At 36.8% G+C, this 20,282-nt stretch overlaps 1 protein-coding gene across 4 annotated transcripts in view; it reads left to right on the top strand.

The window, feature by feature from the left end:
- Window positions 1–6,650: 6,650 nt before the first annotated feature.
- OstDelta (oligosaccharide transferase delta subunit) overlaps window positions 6,651–20,282 on the top strand; it is a 46,212-nt gene continuing 32,580 nt past the window's right edge. For all 4 annotated transcript variants that reach the window (XM_068391135.1, XM_068391132.1, XM_068391131.1 and 1 more), the window contains exon 1: window positions 6,651–6,781. In XM_068391135.1, coding sequence (XP_068247236.1) covers window positions 6,772–6,781 — 10 coding nt within the window. In that variant the 5' untranslated portion in view covers window positions 6,651–6,771. The remainder of the gene's footprint in view (window positions 6,782–20,282) is intronic.

The following is a 20,282-nucleotide window of genomic DNA, read 5'->3' as shown; positions in this document are numbered from 1 at the left end:
ATCCGATAGACCATAAATTGCCGTCATGCAAATTGATTCGGTCGGCAGCAACCCATATAGGCGAACAATACTCGAAACAAGGTAGAATGAAAGAATTAAAAAATTTCTTCAGAAATGACGTTATTGAGAAAGTCATTTCTGAAGAAATTTTTTATGCAATTGAAGAAGCAAAATACCGAATGTGTTTCTCAAAACTAAATTTGCAATTAAGTATCACACCTGAAATTTTAAAGTTGTATGTAGTTAAAGAAAGATTATCAATGTAGAGATCTGGATGTTGAGAAGCCACTGTCCTCATTAATTATTATTATTATTATTATTATTATTATTATTATTATTATTATTATTATTATTATTATTATTATTATTATTATTATTATTATTATTAGCAAAGTTACACCCTACTTGGAAAAGCAGAATGTTATAAGCCCAAAGGCTTCAGAAGAGAAAACATCCCAGTGAGGGAAACGAAATAAGGAAATAGATAAATTACAAGAGAAGTAATGAACAATTTAAAAAAAAAATATTTCAAAAACAGTAACAGCATTAAAAGGGATCTTTCATATATAAACTATAAAAAAGAACATATGTCAGCCTGTCCAACACAAACACTTTTGCTGTAATTTGAGCTTTTGCAGTTTCACCGATTCAACTACCTGACTAGGAAGATCATTCCACAACTTGGTCACAGCTGGTGCTTAACTTCTGGAATAACGTACGTGTACTATTGAACCTCATGATGGAGAAAGCATGATAATTAGATTTAACTGCGTATCTAGTATTACGAACAGGACGTCACTGTCCTGGAAGATTTGAATGCAAAGGCTGGTCAGAATTATGACAAATCTTACACAGCATGTACAACGAACTAACTGAACAGCGATGCCAGAGATTAATATCTAGATCAGGAATAAGAATTTAATAGATCGTAAGTTATTCTCTACTAAGGGATTCAGCACTCCCCAGATGAAATTAGGGGAAAGAGGGTAGCATCAAATGCATATGTAACGAGTTTGTCTTCTCGGCCAAACCACCCATCAGGTGTGCATGACCATTTATCACTAACACTCGTGACTTTAATATTATGTAAATATCACCACAAATGGCATTTAATATCGAATTCAACCTTGGAAAGGTGTGTCCACTGAAAATTCTTTTATGATAAATGCTTCTGACTGAGCAAGGACTCGAACATATACCAATGAATCGAAATAATGACAGCAGTAGACTTACTAAACAAGCCATTAAGAGATATATATGTTCATTTAAAGTCCAATGTACATATTCCTGTCGAATTCAGGAATCTGTTCTTAGACCCAAAACCAACCCAGTAGAAGGCTTGTGGAACACATAAGTAAGGCCATGAATCTGAAAGAATAGTTTAGAAATATCAAAATTTACCACAATTGGTTGCCAAAACTGATAACAAGGTACTATCCCAACTGATTTCATGGTCTTCCACACTCTTGGGGTTGAGTTCTTCTGCTTGGGGGTACGCTCAGGCACACTATTCTATCTTATTTCTCTTACTCTTGTTATTTTGAAGTTTTTATAGTTTATATATGAAAGATTTATTTCAATGTTGTTATTGCTCTTGAACTAATATTGTAGTTTATTCCTCACTGAGTTATATTCCTATTGAAGCCCTTGGGCTTATAGCATCCTGCTTTTCCAACTAGGGTTGTAGCTTGACAAGTAATAATAATAATAATAATAATAATAATAATAATAATAATAATAATAATAATAATAATAATAATAATAATAATAATGATGATGATGATGATGATGATGATGATGATGATGATGATGATGATGATGATGGAATTAAAACAATAAGCTTTTCATTAACATTGTTGTTTATGGTTATAGGAAAAAGCTCCTACTGTAAGCTTAGAAGCATTATTATCATTAATAATTGTTAGGCTATAACCCGAGTTCGAAAAGCATGATGTTATAATCCTAGAGGCCCCAACAGGGGAAATAGCCCAGTGAGGAAAGGACACCAAGAAAATTGAAATATTTTAAGAGCAGCAACAACATTAAAATAAATATTTACTAAATAAACTATAAAAACTTTAATAAAACCAGAGGAAGAGAAATAAGACAAAATAGTGTGCCCGAGTGTATCCTCAAGCAAGAGAACTCTAAACTCAAGACAGTGGAAGACCATGATACAGAGGCCATGGAACTACCCAAGACTAGAGAATAATGGTTTGATTTTGGAGTGTCCCTCTCCTAGAAGAGTTGCCTACCATAGCTAAAGAGTCTCTTCTACCCTTACTAAGAGGAAAGTGGCCACTGAACCATTACAGCGCAGTAGTTAACCCCTTGAATGAAGAAGAATTGTTTGGTAATCTTTGTGTTGTCAGGTGTATGAGGACAGAGGAGAATATGTAAAGAATCGACCAGACTATTCAGTGTACGTGTAGACAAAGGGAAAATGAACCGTGACCAGAGAGAAGGATCCAATGCAGTACTGTCTGGCCAGTCAAAGGACCCCATAACTCCCTAGCAGTAGTACCTCATATTTATTTTGTGGAGTGAGCAGCCATAGGAACCAGAAAACATCCGTTGTAGTATTGCATGCTATAGCAATACAATGACGAAACCAATATGCTTTTTTTCATTTATATATATATATATATATATATATATATATATATATATGTATATGTATATGTATATATATATATATATATATATATATATATATATATATATATATTTATATATATGTATATATATATATATATATATATATATATATATATATATATATATATACATATATATATATATATATATATATATATATATATATATATATATATATATATAGTCACTGGCAGCTGATTCGCTTTTACTTAAATATATATCAGTATGATGGATAGTCTTAACATAATGGAATTTTCAGTAGCAAAATATTTCTACCACTGCGTCCAGACTTTTCAGGAAAAAATAGTTTCCAAAATTTCCATAAATATATTGCAGTATTTAAAACCGAGAGACAAAAAATTTAAGATGCTTAAATGAAAAACATCAAAATACTATTGTAATTTTAAGAGTAACTATTGTGGCTACTGTATATACTGTATATCAAATAGTTTTACTGCCATGTTACTTCATCTCCTCCTACGCCTATTGATACAAAGGGCCTCGGTTAGATTTCGCCAGTCGTCTCTATTTTGAGCTTTTAAATCAATACTTCGCCATTCATCATCTCCTACTTCCCGCTTCAGAGTCCTCAGCCATGTAGGCCTGGGTCTTCTAACTCCTCTAGTGTCTTGTGGAGCCCAGTTGAAAGTTTGGTGAACTAATCTCTCTTGGGGGGTGCGAAGAGCATGGCCAAACCATCTCCATCTACCCCTCACTATGATCTCATCCACATATGGCACTCGAGTAATCTCTCTTATAGTTTCATTTCTAATCCTGTCCTGCCATTTAACTCCCAATATTCTTCTGAGGGCTTTGTTCTCAAATCTACAAAATCTGTTAGATATTGTTTCATTTTACTTACGTTATTATAATTTATATTCCCCTATCCACACTACAGAAATCGCACATTAAATGTGTATAGCCAATACTTCTTATGGAGTACCTATATAAATGCATTACTTCGATAAGCAATGTTTACAAGTGCCAAGTTAGGTAAGCGACTTAACCATATATAAATTGTGAAAATCTAACCTGTTTGTATTTTTTCATGGAAACACAGCTGAACGTAATAATAATAATAATAATAATAATAATAATAATAATAATAATAATTATAATTATAATTATAATTATAATTATAATTATAATTATAATTATAATTATAATTATAATTATAATTATAATTATAATTATAATTATAATTATAATTATAATTATAATTATAATTATAATTATAATTATAATAATAATAATAATAATAATAATAATAATGATGATGATGATGATGATAATAATATGGGAATCTAACTATAACATATTTCCACTTGGAGGTAAACTGTAACAGACTGTTCCTATCACATTGATACCATACACTGTATACCGTCTACGTGAGTATGCGTTAGGTTACTGTTCTCTTGTTTTCCCATCTATACCTCTATCATAGAAGCCTTAACATCTTCAATCTTATGTCTAGTGGGAGCTTATAGTATAGTCTACAGTAGACATATATCTAGATTCGATTATTTTGAAACCTTCTGTAACTATTCTCGCGTCAACAGTATTTGTAAGCTACACAATATGTAACAATTCTCTTAGATATTTTGGACGTACGTTTCTGATAACTTGGTGGGCTATTATGCATATTTTTAACTCAATTCTCGCTTCAATAGGCAGTCAGTATAAATCAATTAGCGCAGGGGTGATCCTTTCTCGGGGGTGGGACACCTTTTATCAGTCTTGCTCCTCAGTTTATCATGTTTTTGTAATTTCCTAAGTTGCACTTTTGGTAAATTATAGATGAAGTTACAGCAGTCAATCCTGGTAATAACACAGTTCATCACAAGTTTGTTTACAGACTGTTTATCAAGGTACTTCTTTATTAAAGCAATGTCTTTAAGATGATAGCCAACGGTTTTTACTACATTATTTATTTAGGCATTGAAAGACAAGTTACAGTCAAGAAATACTCCTAGATCTTCAACTTTACTAGATATCGGGCAGAGTTGTTTTATATATATATATATATATATATATATATATATATATATATATATATATATATATATATATATATATATATATATATATATATATATATCAGTATCACCCACGTTTCTTACGGTGTTTTTCTTTCCAACCTATAGATTCAGTTTTATTTTCATTTAATTCTAGTAATTTGATTGTCCTCCATTCCCAAACACTGGTAAGAATTCGGTTTAGAGTTTCAGTACTGTCGTCTATATCCTTTATGGAGAAGTAAAATTGTGTATCATCTGCAAATAGTTTGAACTTCACTCTATGCTTGTTTAGTATTTTCGACAGACCAATAGTATAAATACGGAGTTAGATTGGGCCCAGTACACTGCCCTGAGGTACACCTCTGTTTAAAGGTTCATATGATGAATAAGACTTTCCATTTTGAGCACAGTAATTTCTCTCGACTAAGTAGTCTTTTAGGTATTCAGAAGCCTGATCTTCAATGCCGATGGACCGCGGATCATTTAGTAGCAGTTCACGCACAACTGTAACAAAGCCAGCGCTAAGATAAAGTAATATTAAAATACCACATTTGTTTTTATCCATCATATCATTTACAACAGAACTTCTATTTCTTCTAATTGACTAATTAGTTGTTTGTCTGTTTGCTTGTTTGTAATCAACTTCCTGGCCACAATTTTACTCACAGAGTAGTGAAACTTTCAGGAATTAAGTGTTATGTTGAGACGTGGAAGTGGTAAAATTTTTAGTCTTAGGTCAAAGACCAAGGTCAAGTAAAAGGTCGACCGAATTAACCCTAAGGTAAGCTAATTTTGAGACATAAGCTGTCGTGGCAGAGGTCTGCATTCTCAGAGTGCTTTTCTAGTTCCATTTGTGTTTTATTCGCAAAACAATTGCTGTTGTTGAAAAGTTGTTTATAATGGCTGCTTTATATGTGGATTCACCTGTAGGCCTACTTACTCACAAAAAAAAAAAAAAAAACATTGAAGTACAGAGCTTATTTAATTTTCGTCTTTAAAATCATACTCATGCTTGTAAACACTCACTGCACATTATATTATCACTTAAGTAGTAACTATTGTGAATGTGTCAATATGACAAGGGTAAATGAGACTAGGTAGCTATGGTGACCAACTGTTATATGAAAACGGGGACTCAAAATCAGATTAATGTTCTTTAGTTTTAGATAGTACCTTATACAATGATCTTCCACTGTAATGGATTAGAGTTCAATTGTTCTTCTGTCAACATTTTCTTATTTCGTTTGTATTTCGAATTCATTTTATAAACCTTTTGTTGGGCAGGCTTAACAGATTGGTTGCTAAGTGGCATCCCTTTACTTTTTTATTATCAATGAGATAATAACAATGATTTTAATAGAGCGCAATAAATATACTTTTGCATATATATATATATATATATATATATATATATATATATATATATATATATATATATATATATATAGGTCCCAGTAGTGAAACTGACGAGACCGGACATGGTGACATATTTATAAATGGAGTGGAATACTTGGGAACTGTCCAGGTATTATAAAAAATTAGGACAATTCTAATGTATTCATTCATATAGTTTCATAATTTTCTCGTATATATATAAAAACATTTATGATAATTAAGACTAAATAAAATCTAGCAACCAAATGCGGAACTTCTCAATGTCTCATGAGCATGATATTGATTTTATATCACCTAGACAACTTCACTCTAAAAATACTCATTTGGATAATTATTTTAAAAGAATATAATTTTGGCATAGTATGTATTGTCAAAATTGTATTTCTTTTAAAAACCTATGCACACAACTTTAAAGTTGCTAAATTTAACATATGCTATCTCTATGTATCTATTACACGCGTATCTTGACGTTATAGTAAAAGGGAACATGCGTATAATTAAACTGGACTTTTCTAAAATTTCGAATATCAAAGGTTGAGTATATTTATATTTCTCATGATAAATTGTTAAATATAGAAACTTATTCATAATGACTATCTTATGAAAAATAAGATATATTTTCACCTTTTGTATATGAAGCATCCCTCTTTATACAGTTCGTCTGTAATGTTGACAGTTCCACACCGACAAGTCTAGGACCATGAAGCGAGGTAAATTATTTGATATATATGATTTTTTGTACTAATACTGCTATTTTGATTATCCATAGGTGAAGGTGCATGTATATTTTAGCTGTAATATTGTACGATATTGGGACAACATTGCATTTTCAGCCCATATTCGTAGAAATTAGATTCGTGTTAACAGGTTTGTTTATGCGGACGCCGGGAAAACTCGCTCTCATTGGTCGAGACAGACACGCAACGGCGCTGTGATTGGACGCCGGCGGTGCACTATCTTGAACTCCTTAAATATTGTTGTATTTATTATATATTTACTCGCAATTACTTGTAATTATCACGTCGGTGTTTAAAATTTCAGCAGATAATATGAGGGAGTAATGAGTAGACCGCTACCGGATAAATTACTCGTTGGAAAACTTTGACAAGTTAGGTTAGTCTCTAGGGTAGACCTGGGCAATAGTAGCAGTCTGCCATTTGTAAAGCAATATTATATTGATGGATAAAAGTGATACTTTAACTAGAAAGCTAATACGCGAACCATATGTATTTTCTATTTAACTTATATTTTTTTTTAGCAATTTCTGACCATGAATATTGGGACAAACTACCTTCTATGAATTTTCCTATCACCCTTTATGAAAACAGGTATGGAGGATCACAGCGAAACCCTGGTTTTGGTTGAGGGTTACACTGAAACAGAATGATTACTAACAACAATGCTGGTCATGAATACATTACAAACAGGACAATCCGTTTAAAAAATTGGGAAATATATATTCTAATTTCCAGCCAAATACGTAAACCATATAGTTTTCCTACTCGCTGTCTTCTGTTTTATGCAATTCTAACCTTGATTATTGGGGAAAACCACCCTGGACATGAGGTTTTGGACCCCTTATATATAGACAATTATGGGGGACCCTAATGGGAAACCGTTTTTTTGGGGTGTGGGAAAATGGTGAAAACGAATGATCTGTAACTTTGATAATGGTCAGAAATGCAAAATAGTCACATAATAACCAGTTGGTAAAATATATTGTTCATTTACAGTAAGTTTATTATAATCAATTGCCAACACAGAAGAAATTTCGCTTTATAAAACAGATTGCACTTCCCTCAAGTTCCGTCTTATAGATGCCTTTATGTGATGGTGGTGGAACTCAAACTGAAGGGGAGATTGAAAAAAAAAGGGCTGTTGTAGAACAACATCCGGGACCCCGTGCATAAATATTTGGAAGCTTGTAATTGGTTTAACCAATGGTAAATTTATTGAATAACAAGGGACAACTCTAAGAGCAAAAAAAAACTTTACTTCAGTAAATTATGTGCTTTTAACAAATTTGACATTTTCCACTGCAAATAAGCCGTTCTGCCGTCATGGACCACCCCCCTTCCTGAAGGACACAGGTGGGAACCTGGGAGTTTTGGTATGCGAAAGCAGGACAAAACGGGATTATTTAACACTTCTGAGATTTTTAAAAGGGTACAGAACCTAACAAATTTCCCTAACCTCGTGGTTCCCGGGTCACAACCCCTAGCTCCCTGAACCAGGTGACAAATCGTGATTATTTAACTCTTGAAATTTGTAAAAGGGTACAGAACCTAACAAATCAACCTAACTTAACCTAGTAGTTCACAGGTTACAACCTCTAGCCGGGTTGGGCAAGCCCTCCCTCACCCCCTACGCAGATCGCAAACCCCCCAGGCCCCCCTTCCCAGGTCACAAACCAAAAGTAATTCACAAGTAATCATTACATTGTGATAAAGTAAATCACAAATAATTCCTTGCCTTATGATTTACTAATATGTTGTATTAGTGAAGTTTGTCCTGTGTATTTCTATATTAATACCAAATGGATTGTACTTTCCTCTTGTCCTTTTGTCACTACAGGTATTCCTGTTTTTGTCGATCCTACAAATAGCTCCACAGCACTCTCAACACATTTCCTCAAGAATTAAATTGTCTGAGTATATTCAACCACTGGTTCAATACTTCAAAATCACCTCTAGAAAAATAATTATATAATTCTTCATAACCAACATTGCACTGCACACAATCCGTAAGAATTGGGTTATTGTCAAATTTAATGCCAGAAGGGCCAGCCACTGCTTTTGCCAGAGATACAACACAAAATGCCGGTTTTCTTTCATTGTTGAACGTATTCTGGCTAACATGATACTTGTGGACGTTAATGTAACTTCATACTCCGTTGAAATCTTGGTGAGACTTGGTTTTCGACTGAAGTTGTTCGTCATTGGTTATGAAACCATTATGTCATAATGTCAGAGCTCTCACCCAATGAACTGTAATTGGAACTGCTTGTGTTTGTGTAAGAAAGTGAGATAAAGGGCCCATTAAAAGTAAGCCTTGTTGTGGAGGAAATGTCTCCTGATTTTGGAAAAAATTTAGGTAAAAACTTAACTATTTAATTTCAGCTCATTCAATCTCATATACAGTAAAATTTATACAGTGGTACCTCTACATACGAATTTAATCCGTTCCAGAACCAACTTCGGATGTAGAAAATGTTCGGATGTAGAAACGAATTTTCCCATAAGAATACATTGAAATAGGATTAATCCGTGGTTGAGCCCAAAAACCTATGATAACTTCTTAATAAACTACTACACATAATTTTCCCATGAGAATAATGAACACTAAATTAGATAATAGACATGTAAATAAGAAAAATTAGCAAAAAATGATAAATAAGAAACGGGTTTATAGCGTCACTTTACCTTAGAAACTCCAGCGCAGGTGTTGTTAGTCTTGCTACGCAGAGAGGAGACGGACGGGCGGCGAGGAGGTAGAGAGGTTAACTACGATAAACGTACACTACCGTAACTTATTCTAACTTACACTAAGTGAACTTTAACATAACTTAGCTTTTTTTTTTATAATTTATATTTTTTTTTTACATTTTTTTTTTTGATGATTAATTTTAATCACTTTCACTCTCTACACTTAAAATTGATTGAATTTTTTTCTCTTCACTCTTTGCTGTTTTCTTTGAACCACTTCCTTCCTCTTCATCACGAGTTCGCTTCGTAGTTTTTTTAAAGAAGCTATCGATAGAAAGTTGCTTGGTACAGCTTTTCAGAATGTTTCGAAAATAAGTTAGGGAAACATCATCAAACTGCGCAGCTACACGACAAACCTGCAATTTCTTTGGATGGTATTTGTCGATGAAGTCGACCACGTCTTGATATTTTCCTAACACCTCTTTTATTTGCGCGGAATTTATTGCAAGTTCACTCATACGGACGCCACGCTCATGCTTTTCAATAATTCCTTGCTTTACTTCTAAAGAAAGCATTCCCTTATTCCTTTTCTCACCACTACCACTACCACTTGCGAAACTAAGCCTTTTAGGACCCATGATTTTCGTAAAATACCGTAAAAGGATGAATGTAAAAAATCACGATTAAAACACAATTAATAGCAGAACGCACAGGGCACAACCACATAAAGCCAACGAGAACAGAGGACTGACCCAAGCCACGCTAATTGAGGGTCCCTCCGAGGTTGAAGTGCTGCCTTCTATTGGCGGAAATAAAAAACACATCAGGCGCTATGAGCACCGACTACGCATACGAGTATTGTTTACTTCAGGTGTCGAAAAAAAAATTCGGGTGTAGAGTAGGAACGTGTTCGAATTGTACTTCGCGTGTCGAAAAATTCGGATATAACCGGTACGACGAAAATTGCTACTTCGTGTGTCGAAATAAAATTCGGGTGTAGAGTCAAAAATTGCTCGAATTTTACTTCGGATGTTGGAAAATTCGGATGTAGATACGTTCGTGTGTAGAGGTTCCACTGTACTTCTAATATTGCTTTTCTCATGCTCATTTCCATGTAGGTGATCATTTTTTTTTACTATTGAGTGCAGCATGCTTCTGAAGTGTTACCGAGGATCCCCATATTTTGTGCAATTTTTCATGGATTTATTATGCATCTCGGGGAATAATGTATTGAGAAGAAAAGGTGACCTTTACCATTATTTATCAATTCGTCAGTAAATTTTCCCAACCCAAACTCATGGTTCCCACTGGGTGTCCCCATTACCATAGGATATACAGTACAGTATTAGGATAAATTTTATCAACTATTTAAGTGCGAGGAAATTAGGATAATTTTAGAAAAAAACAGTATTCTCTATGTATAATCCAAATATTTTTTATTAAAGTTTGCCCTGTGTTTTACTATACTGTAATATCTTAAAAAGCCAGGTAATGATATGTCATAAAAAAAAAGAAACTCACAAAAGCAAGTGCAAGCACCGCATGCGCAATAACTCACCATCAGTCTCCTAAATGTAAACAGAGAACTTCGAGTGAGAAATAGACTTCATATTTCAATCGACCGATATGTAAGTTATGACCAAACCCCTATTAAACAGAGAGAAAAATACCAAACTAGCCAGTACTCGTCCATTTCTTATAGCAAATTTCAGTTTCACTACTAATTAAAGTATTGGTATTATTGGTTTCATAAATTAACAAATGGTTTAAGAGCCTATTTCGTAATTAAAAGTAGATAAAAGGATGACATGGTTTAAGAGCTTTTTTGTACTTAGCACTGCAGAGGAGCACTACCCTTTATATTTACCGTTGGATATCTGCACCCTAGAAAACATTGGGTTTAAAAAAAAGATTAGTTCACCAAATGTTCAACTGGGCTCCACAAGGCACTAGAAGAGTTGGGAGACCCAGGCCTACATGGATGAGGACTATGAAATGCGAAGTAGATGATGAAGGGAGAAGTATTGAATTAAAAGCTTGAGATAGAGATGACTGGAAAAATTTAAACGAGGCTCTTTACGTTAATAGCCGTAGGAGATGATGATAAAAAAAAAAGATAAAGAAATTACAGAAACTATTTGAGACCAGTTCAGATTCTTTGTATAAAGTAAACCAAATCAACTTCAAACGTTGGATAGCATAATCTGGTTCACGCCGAAAGTTTGACTTGGGGTGGCAGCAGTAGAATACATCGGAAATATTAATTTATTTCTTAAATTGTCAATTATTTTCAATTAAATTCTCATGAATCCCATTCTTGAATCAAAATGTAAGAATAGTCAAGTTGAAACTTTTTTCTAGGGGTCAGAAGGGGAGTGTTAGGGGTGAGAAGCATTAATCTGCACAAATAAAAATTTGAACCATTAATTGAATAGGCTGGGGGTGTATCTTGAAAAATTTGAATCATTAATTGAATCGGCTGAGTGTGTATCTTGAACAAATTTGACCGTGATTTCTATCAGATATGAGTACATTAGCTTCAGAGAGGCAGGACTGGCTTGGAAAATAAAAAAAAAAATTGCGTTAGGAGAAAACTCAGAACAAGTAATATAAAGGGAGGTACAATAGGTTAATCTAACGTCACCACTCTTGATTAGAATGTAGTTTATTTCTCCGTGGTATCATCATTGTTATTTGGTCCTTTGTTCCTCCTGGGCTCCCTGATTTAACATCGCCTCGGTTGTACAGTTGGCCTCATTAATTCCGGTACACTTCACAGAAAGCATAGAAGATGTCTGACAGCTGTATATTGTGGCATGTAACGCAGCTTAGCAAAAGAAAAAAACTGTTGGCAACACTGCATGTGAAACAAAGTCACAGAGGTTTTAAACCCAAGATCAAGATGATTTTTATTAATTTTATGATGTTGGATATAGAAAAATTTTATCTGCTTAACGGCACTGTCAAATTAATAAAAATGCTTTTGATCCCATGTTTACAAGCTCAGCAACTGTTTTTACTGGCAGTGTTGCCAACGGTTAATCATTTGCTTAGCACAGACTTACCAGCTACAACGTACAACAGTCTGATATCTCCTTAGCTTACTGTGAAGTGTACCGTTATTGATAAAGACAACATGACCATAAATTATAGATGGAAATGCAGGGGTGCATTGTAACCTAACCTAATGTAGGACACAAGAGATCTAAAAATAGCCAGATGTGGATTGCTCTTATCCATAGAGTGATGGTTTTTCTATTTCCGAATTTGGAAATTACTGTCTTTAGAATGGTTTTTTTTTCTAGAGTTGAGACTTTTATATCGTTAGTGTTGCTGCTTTTCCCACCCTCACTGGTACTTATTTAGTACATTTTTTTTTAATATATATTGTAGGAAGGTATGGCAATGCCACTGTACAAAAAAATAGCTGCAAGAATATCAGTGTCTCATACGTATTTAGAGAGGGAGAAAATAGAAAAAAAGCTCAAACCTTCCAAGTTTCCACACTATATTGGGCATAAACCATGCTTGCCTCCATGGCATTTTAAGGACCACATTGTAATATACCAAACTGCAACAATAGTTTGAAAATCAAAATACAAAACTGTTATGTATATCAAGTTTAAAGAGCTGTAATACATAAAGCAGTTCAATATGGTAAAAAGTGGAAAGAATTTCAAAGAAAAACTTAGTTATGACAATGAAGAAAAATAAAGATGAAAGACAAAGTTTAATAATACGAATGCAGTACATACTGTGATTAACAAACAATCAACCAAGACTGGAACCTGCTCACCTAGAAAACTTATACGTTTTATCACTATTTTCACTCGTGCTATTTTTATTAGCTTGTTTACTGCCAGGAAACTTGTCATAACATCATTAACCTTGGGACGTGTTGCATGCAATTTCCCGGTTGACAAAGTTTTCCTGTTTGTGTTTTGTAATTACATTAATTTAATGTAATTCATATTTATTTTTACAGAATATTATTTATACTCATTGTACATGATATTTTATTTAATATAAAGGAATTTATGGTATTTGATAAGTGTTTCTTTCGCTGTACAGTTTGCCAAGTTATAATTTTAAACATAAGACTTACCCGGTAGTTATATATATAGCTTACGTCCCCGACGTCAACGGCAGAAAATTCGAAACTCGCGCCAATCACCGATTGGATAGCCAGGTGTACCACCCCTGCGCCCCAGCGAGGTACCTAGGAACCATTCCAGGAACCCTCATATATTCCCTGCCGTGCTAGCGGCAAGATGTTGGATTTTTCACTCGCTGTACCTGTATATTACAGTTATTTTGGTGATGTACAATTTATTTTTAACCTTCGCTGGTTGGATTTTGTTTTTACTGAGTGTTAGTGCTTTAACTATGTTTGTTTCTTAACAGAGGTAGGAATGGGAGTTTTTTTTCCCCCTACTGTAAAACAAAAGAACCTACCATTTAAACATGATGGCGGAGATCGTTCCACCATCTCTATGACGTCACAATCGTGTGACGTAAGCAACATAGTACTACGTAATATGTTGCGTAATTATTTTCTTTGCTTTTTCTTGTAAATAATGAAAAGGAAGTCCAACTTATATTAAGTATTTAACTTTTAATATAAAAAGATTATATTAATTTTTAAGAAAATATTTGTCTTTTTAGTATTCGTTATTTAAATCATCGATACTATTTTCAAAGATTAAGTAGATCTAGCGTATTGTTAATTTTCGCTGCATAGTCCTCATGAAAATACGATGCAGTTCCAACAATTCTTGATATCGTTGTTTATTTTCTTTCGATGTTGGGATTCTAGTATTATTCGTATATTCACATATATGTTCCAACTGTAAAGTGTAGCAATCCACTATTTTGGAAACCCTTAAGATTTAAGGGTTGTTTACACATATATATATATACGTTATTGCGATATCTGTTCATTTTAATAATAACAAATCACTATTTTTGGGAACCTTTAAGAATTAAGGGTTGTTTACATTTATATATATGTTATTCCTATATCTGTTCATTTGAATCATATAACATGGAACTTTCCCGGTAGTTTTGTATAACTACCGGGTGAGTATGTATAACATTTATCTTTACCGGTAGTTATATGTAACTACCGGGGAAGTGTGTTCAAACATTTATTTACAATGAAATTATCAGGGTAATATTTTAATAAAAAATATTTTGTTACAGCTTTATATAGCAAGAACTAGAAATGATTTTGCATTCTCATTCAAGCCCTTGGCAGTAGAGAAAGATCTATCACAACGGGCAGGACTAGTTTTGGTCTTTTGTGTAAGAGTTTAAAAGTGCAAGTTTCAGCGCTAAATTAGTGCAGTGAATTTATTCAGCACAGTGGACGTTTTTTCCTAGCCTTAGACCTCTTCCAAGCTCCCCAACCCCTGGAAGAAGGAATGTCGATCGGCCAAAGGAAACGAGAGGCGTTAGCTCACGAGCAGACGTCCTCTCGAGCGTTCCCGTTGACATTCCCAAGAATGCTTGCCCTTTCCATGGGAAAGCAAAGAGCGTTGGATGTTAAGCTACTAACATTGCTGTTAGAGTCTTGCACTGCATCACATTTGCTGATAATAGCAATACTATAATGCTTACGAACCAACATAGACACGGTTTTTATTCCAGAGCGCCAGTTGGCCATGAGAACCCTCTGATGAACCGAACGCGCCGAGTGACGTAATGAAGATCATTTTACGCTCGGCGCTAAGTCTTTCAGGACGCTCGGCGCCACGTCTTTCAGGACAATCGGCGCCTCGTCTTTCAGAACGCTCGGCGCCATGCCTTTCAGGACGTTCGGCGCCACGTCTTTCAGGACGCTCGGCGCCTCGTCTTTCAGAACGCTCGGCGCCATGTCTTTCAGGACGCTCGGCGCCACGTCTTTCAGGACGCTCGGCGCCACGTCTTTCAGGACGCTCGGCGCCACGTCTTTCAGGACAATCGGCGCCACGTCTTTCAGAACGCTCGGCGCCATGTCTTTCAGGACGTTCGGCGCCATGTCTTTCAGGACGTTCGGCGCCACGTCTTTCAGGACGCTCGGCGCCTCGTCTTTCAGGACGCTCGGCGCCACGTCTTTCAGGACGCTCGGCGCCACGTCTTTCAGGACGCTCGGCGCCACGTCTTTCAGGACGATCGGCGCCTCGTCTTTCAGGACGTTCGGCGCCACGTCTTTCAGGACGCTCGGCGCCACGTCTTACAAGATCTTTGTCAGTAGAAGACATTGGTGATCACTTTTCTCCTGTTGAATTTGAGATTTTCAGAAGGAGAAGATCCTTATTCCCTTCGTCCTTCAGTTGATTTAGAAACTCATGAAAGTTTTTATGATTAGTTTCCAAATTATTTTATGCCTGTTGAATCACATTCGCCACCCTCTGAATTTACACGTGGTCATAAATGAAGCTTTAAGGATGATGGGAGACTGTATATAGTCTCTCGGAAGGACCAAGGAGAGACGGCTTTCTTTTTTCCTCTGAATAACCTGGCCTCTAGATCTTGTATCTGGGGTACGAGATTATTTTTATTATCATCTCTAGCCAAGCTACAACCCTAGTTGGAAAAGTAAGATGCTTTAAGCCCAAGGGCTCCAATAAGTAAAAATAGCCCAGTGAGGAAAGGAAATAAGGAGTTAAATAAATGATGAGGATAATTTAACAATAAATCATTCTAAAAACAGTAACAACGTCTAAAACATATGTCATATAGGGTGGAGGTCTAGCCACGTTAAGGTCGAGGACCTTGTGGCAGCCCCACAGAGACTGTTACAGCCCCCTGGGTGGATTGCTGAGTCTCTCAAGGAATTCAGGTAAATGAGGCATATAAGCCCATGAAGCCAGCTTCCTTATCAGGTATTCCGGGATAGCAAGGGTGGAGGTCTAACCACGTTAAGGTCGAGGACCTTGTGGCAGCCCCACAGAGATTTTTACAGCCCCCTGGGTGGATCACTGAGTCTCTTAAGGATTCCAGACAATGGGGCAGGATAACATTGAGGTCCGTGCTATTCCTAAAGGATGGATGCGAAATCTTTTTCCTAGTGAAACCTCCTTTGTTAGTATCTCTGATAAGACACCTCTGCAAAACAATCTTTGCAACATCAAATGTCTCTCTTTTGGGAGAGGGAGGCTTTTATCCGGTCCTGGATGTAACTGCTCTCAATGCCTTCATTCAGAAGTCAAAGTTCTCCATGGAGACATTGAAATCATGAACTATTTAAAGTCTCATGTCAGCCTGGTCACAAGGCGAAGCAGAGTATGACTGTTTTTGCCTTCAGGCAGTAGAGCCAGACTACATAACTTCTGGCAATCTTGGGAGAAGAGGGGAGCAGACCTTTGGTCAGTACATCTTCTGAAGGAGGATTACAATTTTTTTTTTTTCATAGGGAAACCTCCTTTAGTTTTAGCTCCATTAGATCTCTCTCCCAGATCTAGAGAGGAGTTTAAGAGGCAGGCTTTGCAATTAAACTTTTGCTAATGTAGCAGAATACTGCACTCAAGAGACATCAGAGCCTCCCTGTATCTGGATGATTGACTTATCAGAGCTCTTTCTTACGATCTTCATGAAGGATTTTCAGATAACTTTGAACCTTTCAGAAGAATTGCGTATTCCTGTCAACAAGATGAGTCTCTTCTGACACCAGGACGCTTAGCACCACGTCTTATAGGACGTTCGGCGTCTTGCTCTGTTAACCTCTCGACGCCACGTCTTACAGGAAGCTTGGCGCCACACCTTCCAGGATGTTCAGCGCCATGTCTCACAGGACGCTCAGCTCCACGTCTTACAGGAAGCTCGGCTCCACGTCTTACAGGAAGCTCGGCTCCACGTCTTACAGGATGCTCGGAGCCTCGTCTTACAGGAAGCTCGGCGCCACGTCTTACAGGACGCTCGGCGCCTCGTCTTTCAGGACGCTCGGCACCACGTCTTTCAGGACGCTCGGCACCACGTCTTTCAGGACGCTCGGCGCCCTGTCTTTCAGGGCACTCGACATCGGAGATCTAGAAGGAGGCATGACATTAAACATGAGAACCTCGGACTTCGTGGTGACACTAGTCGAATCGAATGTCGAGATCAAGGACATCTTAGTTCCGATCTCTTTGATCACAAAAGTTTTTTGTCGAGCGTCTAGCCTTAGTACAACGCGGCGACATAGGCGGTGATCTGGGTTTCCTTGACGCCAGGAGTCAGGACCTTAATAGATGTATCCTGATAAACACAACGTCACTAGTCCCGTTAGATCTTCTGACACCATCACAGAAAATACTTTATTTAAGGATGGTGATTCAGAGTCAAGTTTATTCTCTCCATTTCAACCTCAATCATTTTGGGACAAGGAGAAGGTCTTGAGTCGATATGCATCTCTTTTAGGATGCCATAAGAAGTTGCCTTCAGTGGTGGTTCGATCCAGTCAAACTTCCAGAAGGTCACCCCTTTTGAACAGAGGATCTTAGACCTTGTGTTGTGTCTCGTCACCTCGGATTCGGGGTGGGACCAACACTAGACAGTTGGAAGCTTCGGGACTTTGGACAGAGGATCAGAGGAGCTTCCTCATCACCCAAAAGAACTGTTGGCAGTCCAGTTGGCTCTCAAAAAGCTTTGAAGGATCAGTTTGGAACAAAGTGGTGCAGGTCTATGCCGATCACACCACAGACTTGGCTTTCATTGCCAAGCAAGACGGAACTCACTCGGGGTTCCTTTTCGGGACTGAGAGGAGTCTTCTCATCTGGGCTTAGGAGAATATTTTCCTTCTAACAAGGTTCTTTCAAAAAGAGAAGAACGTATGGCAGAACACTCTCAGCTGGAGAATGACCACTCCATTGAGAATCTGCAAGAATCTGTGACGACTTTGGTGTCGTTCTTGTATAGTCCTATTCGTGATTTAACAGACAAAGAGACTAGAAACTTACTGCTCTCCAGTGCCAGATCTCGAAGCAGTCCACATAGACGCTTCCCTGTTAGTCTGGTCCAATCTGGATGTGTACGTTTTCCTCGATTTATTTCCTTTACAAGGTGACACAAAAACTTTGTGTCACACGAAGGGACCAGGTGACCTTAGTGGCCGCCTTTTGGCCCTCAAGAGGATGGTTCACAGAGATACTGGAATGGATGGTGGACTCTCCTAGAAGTCTTTCTTTAAGAGTAGTTTTACTCAAACAACCTCTCTTGGAAAGTTACCTTTCTAGTCTCCAAGCTCTTCTTCTAGCTACCTTCAACCTTTTGAAACCTCACAGGAATAGAGGTTTTCGAAAGAGGCAGCCAAGTCTTTTACATGAGCTATAAGAACTTCTACCATCAGGATTTATCAATCCAAATGGGAGGCTTTAGAGAATGGTGCAGAGTCAACTCTGTTTTCTCTTCCAGTATCTCTACAACTCAGATTTCTGACTTCCTGTTTTACCTTAGAAGGAAGCTAATTTGTTCATCCTCTTCCATGAAGGGATACAGGTGTTTGTTAGGGACTGCTGTCAGACACAGTATCTTGGACCTTTCGATTGATGAAGTCCTACAGGAATTTCTCAACTTGTTTGTAACATCAAACAACCAGGATTCACCAGCTTGGATCCTGGACTCAATCCTGAAGTTCCTTATGAGTGACAAACTTGAGCACTTGCTTTCATCTTCATTTTAAGGACCTCTCGATGAAAACTATTTTTCTTGTTAGTCTTGTGACATCTAAAAGAATCAGTTAATTAATACGTTTTAGTAAAACGTTGGCTTTCGAGATAACGAAGCTATCTGCTCATTGCAGTTAGGCTTTCTCGCCAGGAAAGACCGCCTTTCTCAACCTTGACCTAAGGCTTTTGAGTTTCCAAATTTTTCGGATATGGTTGGCGAGGAGTTGGAGAGAGTCCTGTGTCCAGTAAGAACCCTGAAGTTCTACCCAGGCAGTATGAAAGGGTTGCGTTTTTCAGATGTCAAGAATGTCCTTTCATTCTTCATCAGACTCTTATAAGAGAGGCTCATACACATTACAGCGAGACTGGCCTCGAGTTTCTAAGGTCAAGACGCATGAGGTTAGTACTACAACAACTTGAATGACCTTCAAGCAGAAGAGATTGTGGTGGAGCATTATGGACACAACCTTTTGGAGGAATAAATCTGTGTTCAATTCACACTATTTTAATCGTGTCCAGACTCTTTATGAGGACTGCTACATTCTGGGACCATTCGTGATAACGAGTGCAGTAGTGGGTGAAGGATCCACCACTACGTTCCCATAATCCCAATAACCTTTTCTTCTCTTGGAACTTTTATTTGTTTTTATGGTTGTTTGTGGAGACTGTGTCAGTCTTCCAAAATCATTGATTTTAGTCAGGTGGTCAATTTTGTTCCTTGAAGAGTGCCCGGAACTGGTTATTGGAGGAGGTTCTGTCATAATGAGGTATATACACCGGTTTGACAGTCCCTAGGGATCTTCAGCCCCCTGGGAGGATCGCTGGATCTCATAAGGCTAGCAGACATAATGAGACAGAGAATCATTGAAGTCGGCTTCCTTATCAGGTACGAACCCTTAAGTTTGTCTTAATAACTCTTGAGGAAAAATTCCAGATACACTAGCTGTGTCTAACCCTCCACCAAAGGTGTTAATCAGCTATATATATAACTACCGGGTAAGTCTGATGTTTAAAAATGGTATTTTCATTATAAAATAAATTTTTGAACATACTTACCCGGTAGTTATATATAATTAAAGTCCCACCCTCCTCCCCTCTAAGAGACTAGAGGCAGGGAATATATGAGGGTTCCTGGAATGGTTCCTAGGTACCTCGCTGGG

The sequence above is a fragment of the Palaemon carinicauda genome, chromosome 17 (genome assembly GCF_036898095.1).
Source record: "Palaemon carinicauda isolate YSFRI2023 chromosome 17, ASM3689809v2, whole genome shotgun sequence".
NCBI classification, from domain to species: domain Eukaryota; kingdom Metazoa; phylum Arthropoda; class Malacostraca; order Decapoda; family Palaemonidae; genus Palaemon; species Palaemon carinicauda.
The sequence above is the reverse complement of the archived record's forward strand: the minus strand, read 5'-3'. Positions and strand labels throughout refer to the sequence as shown.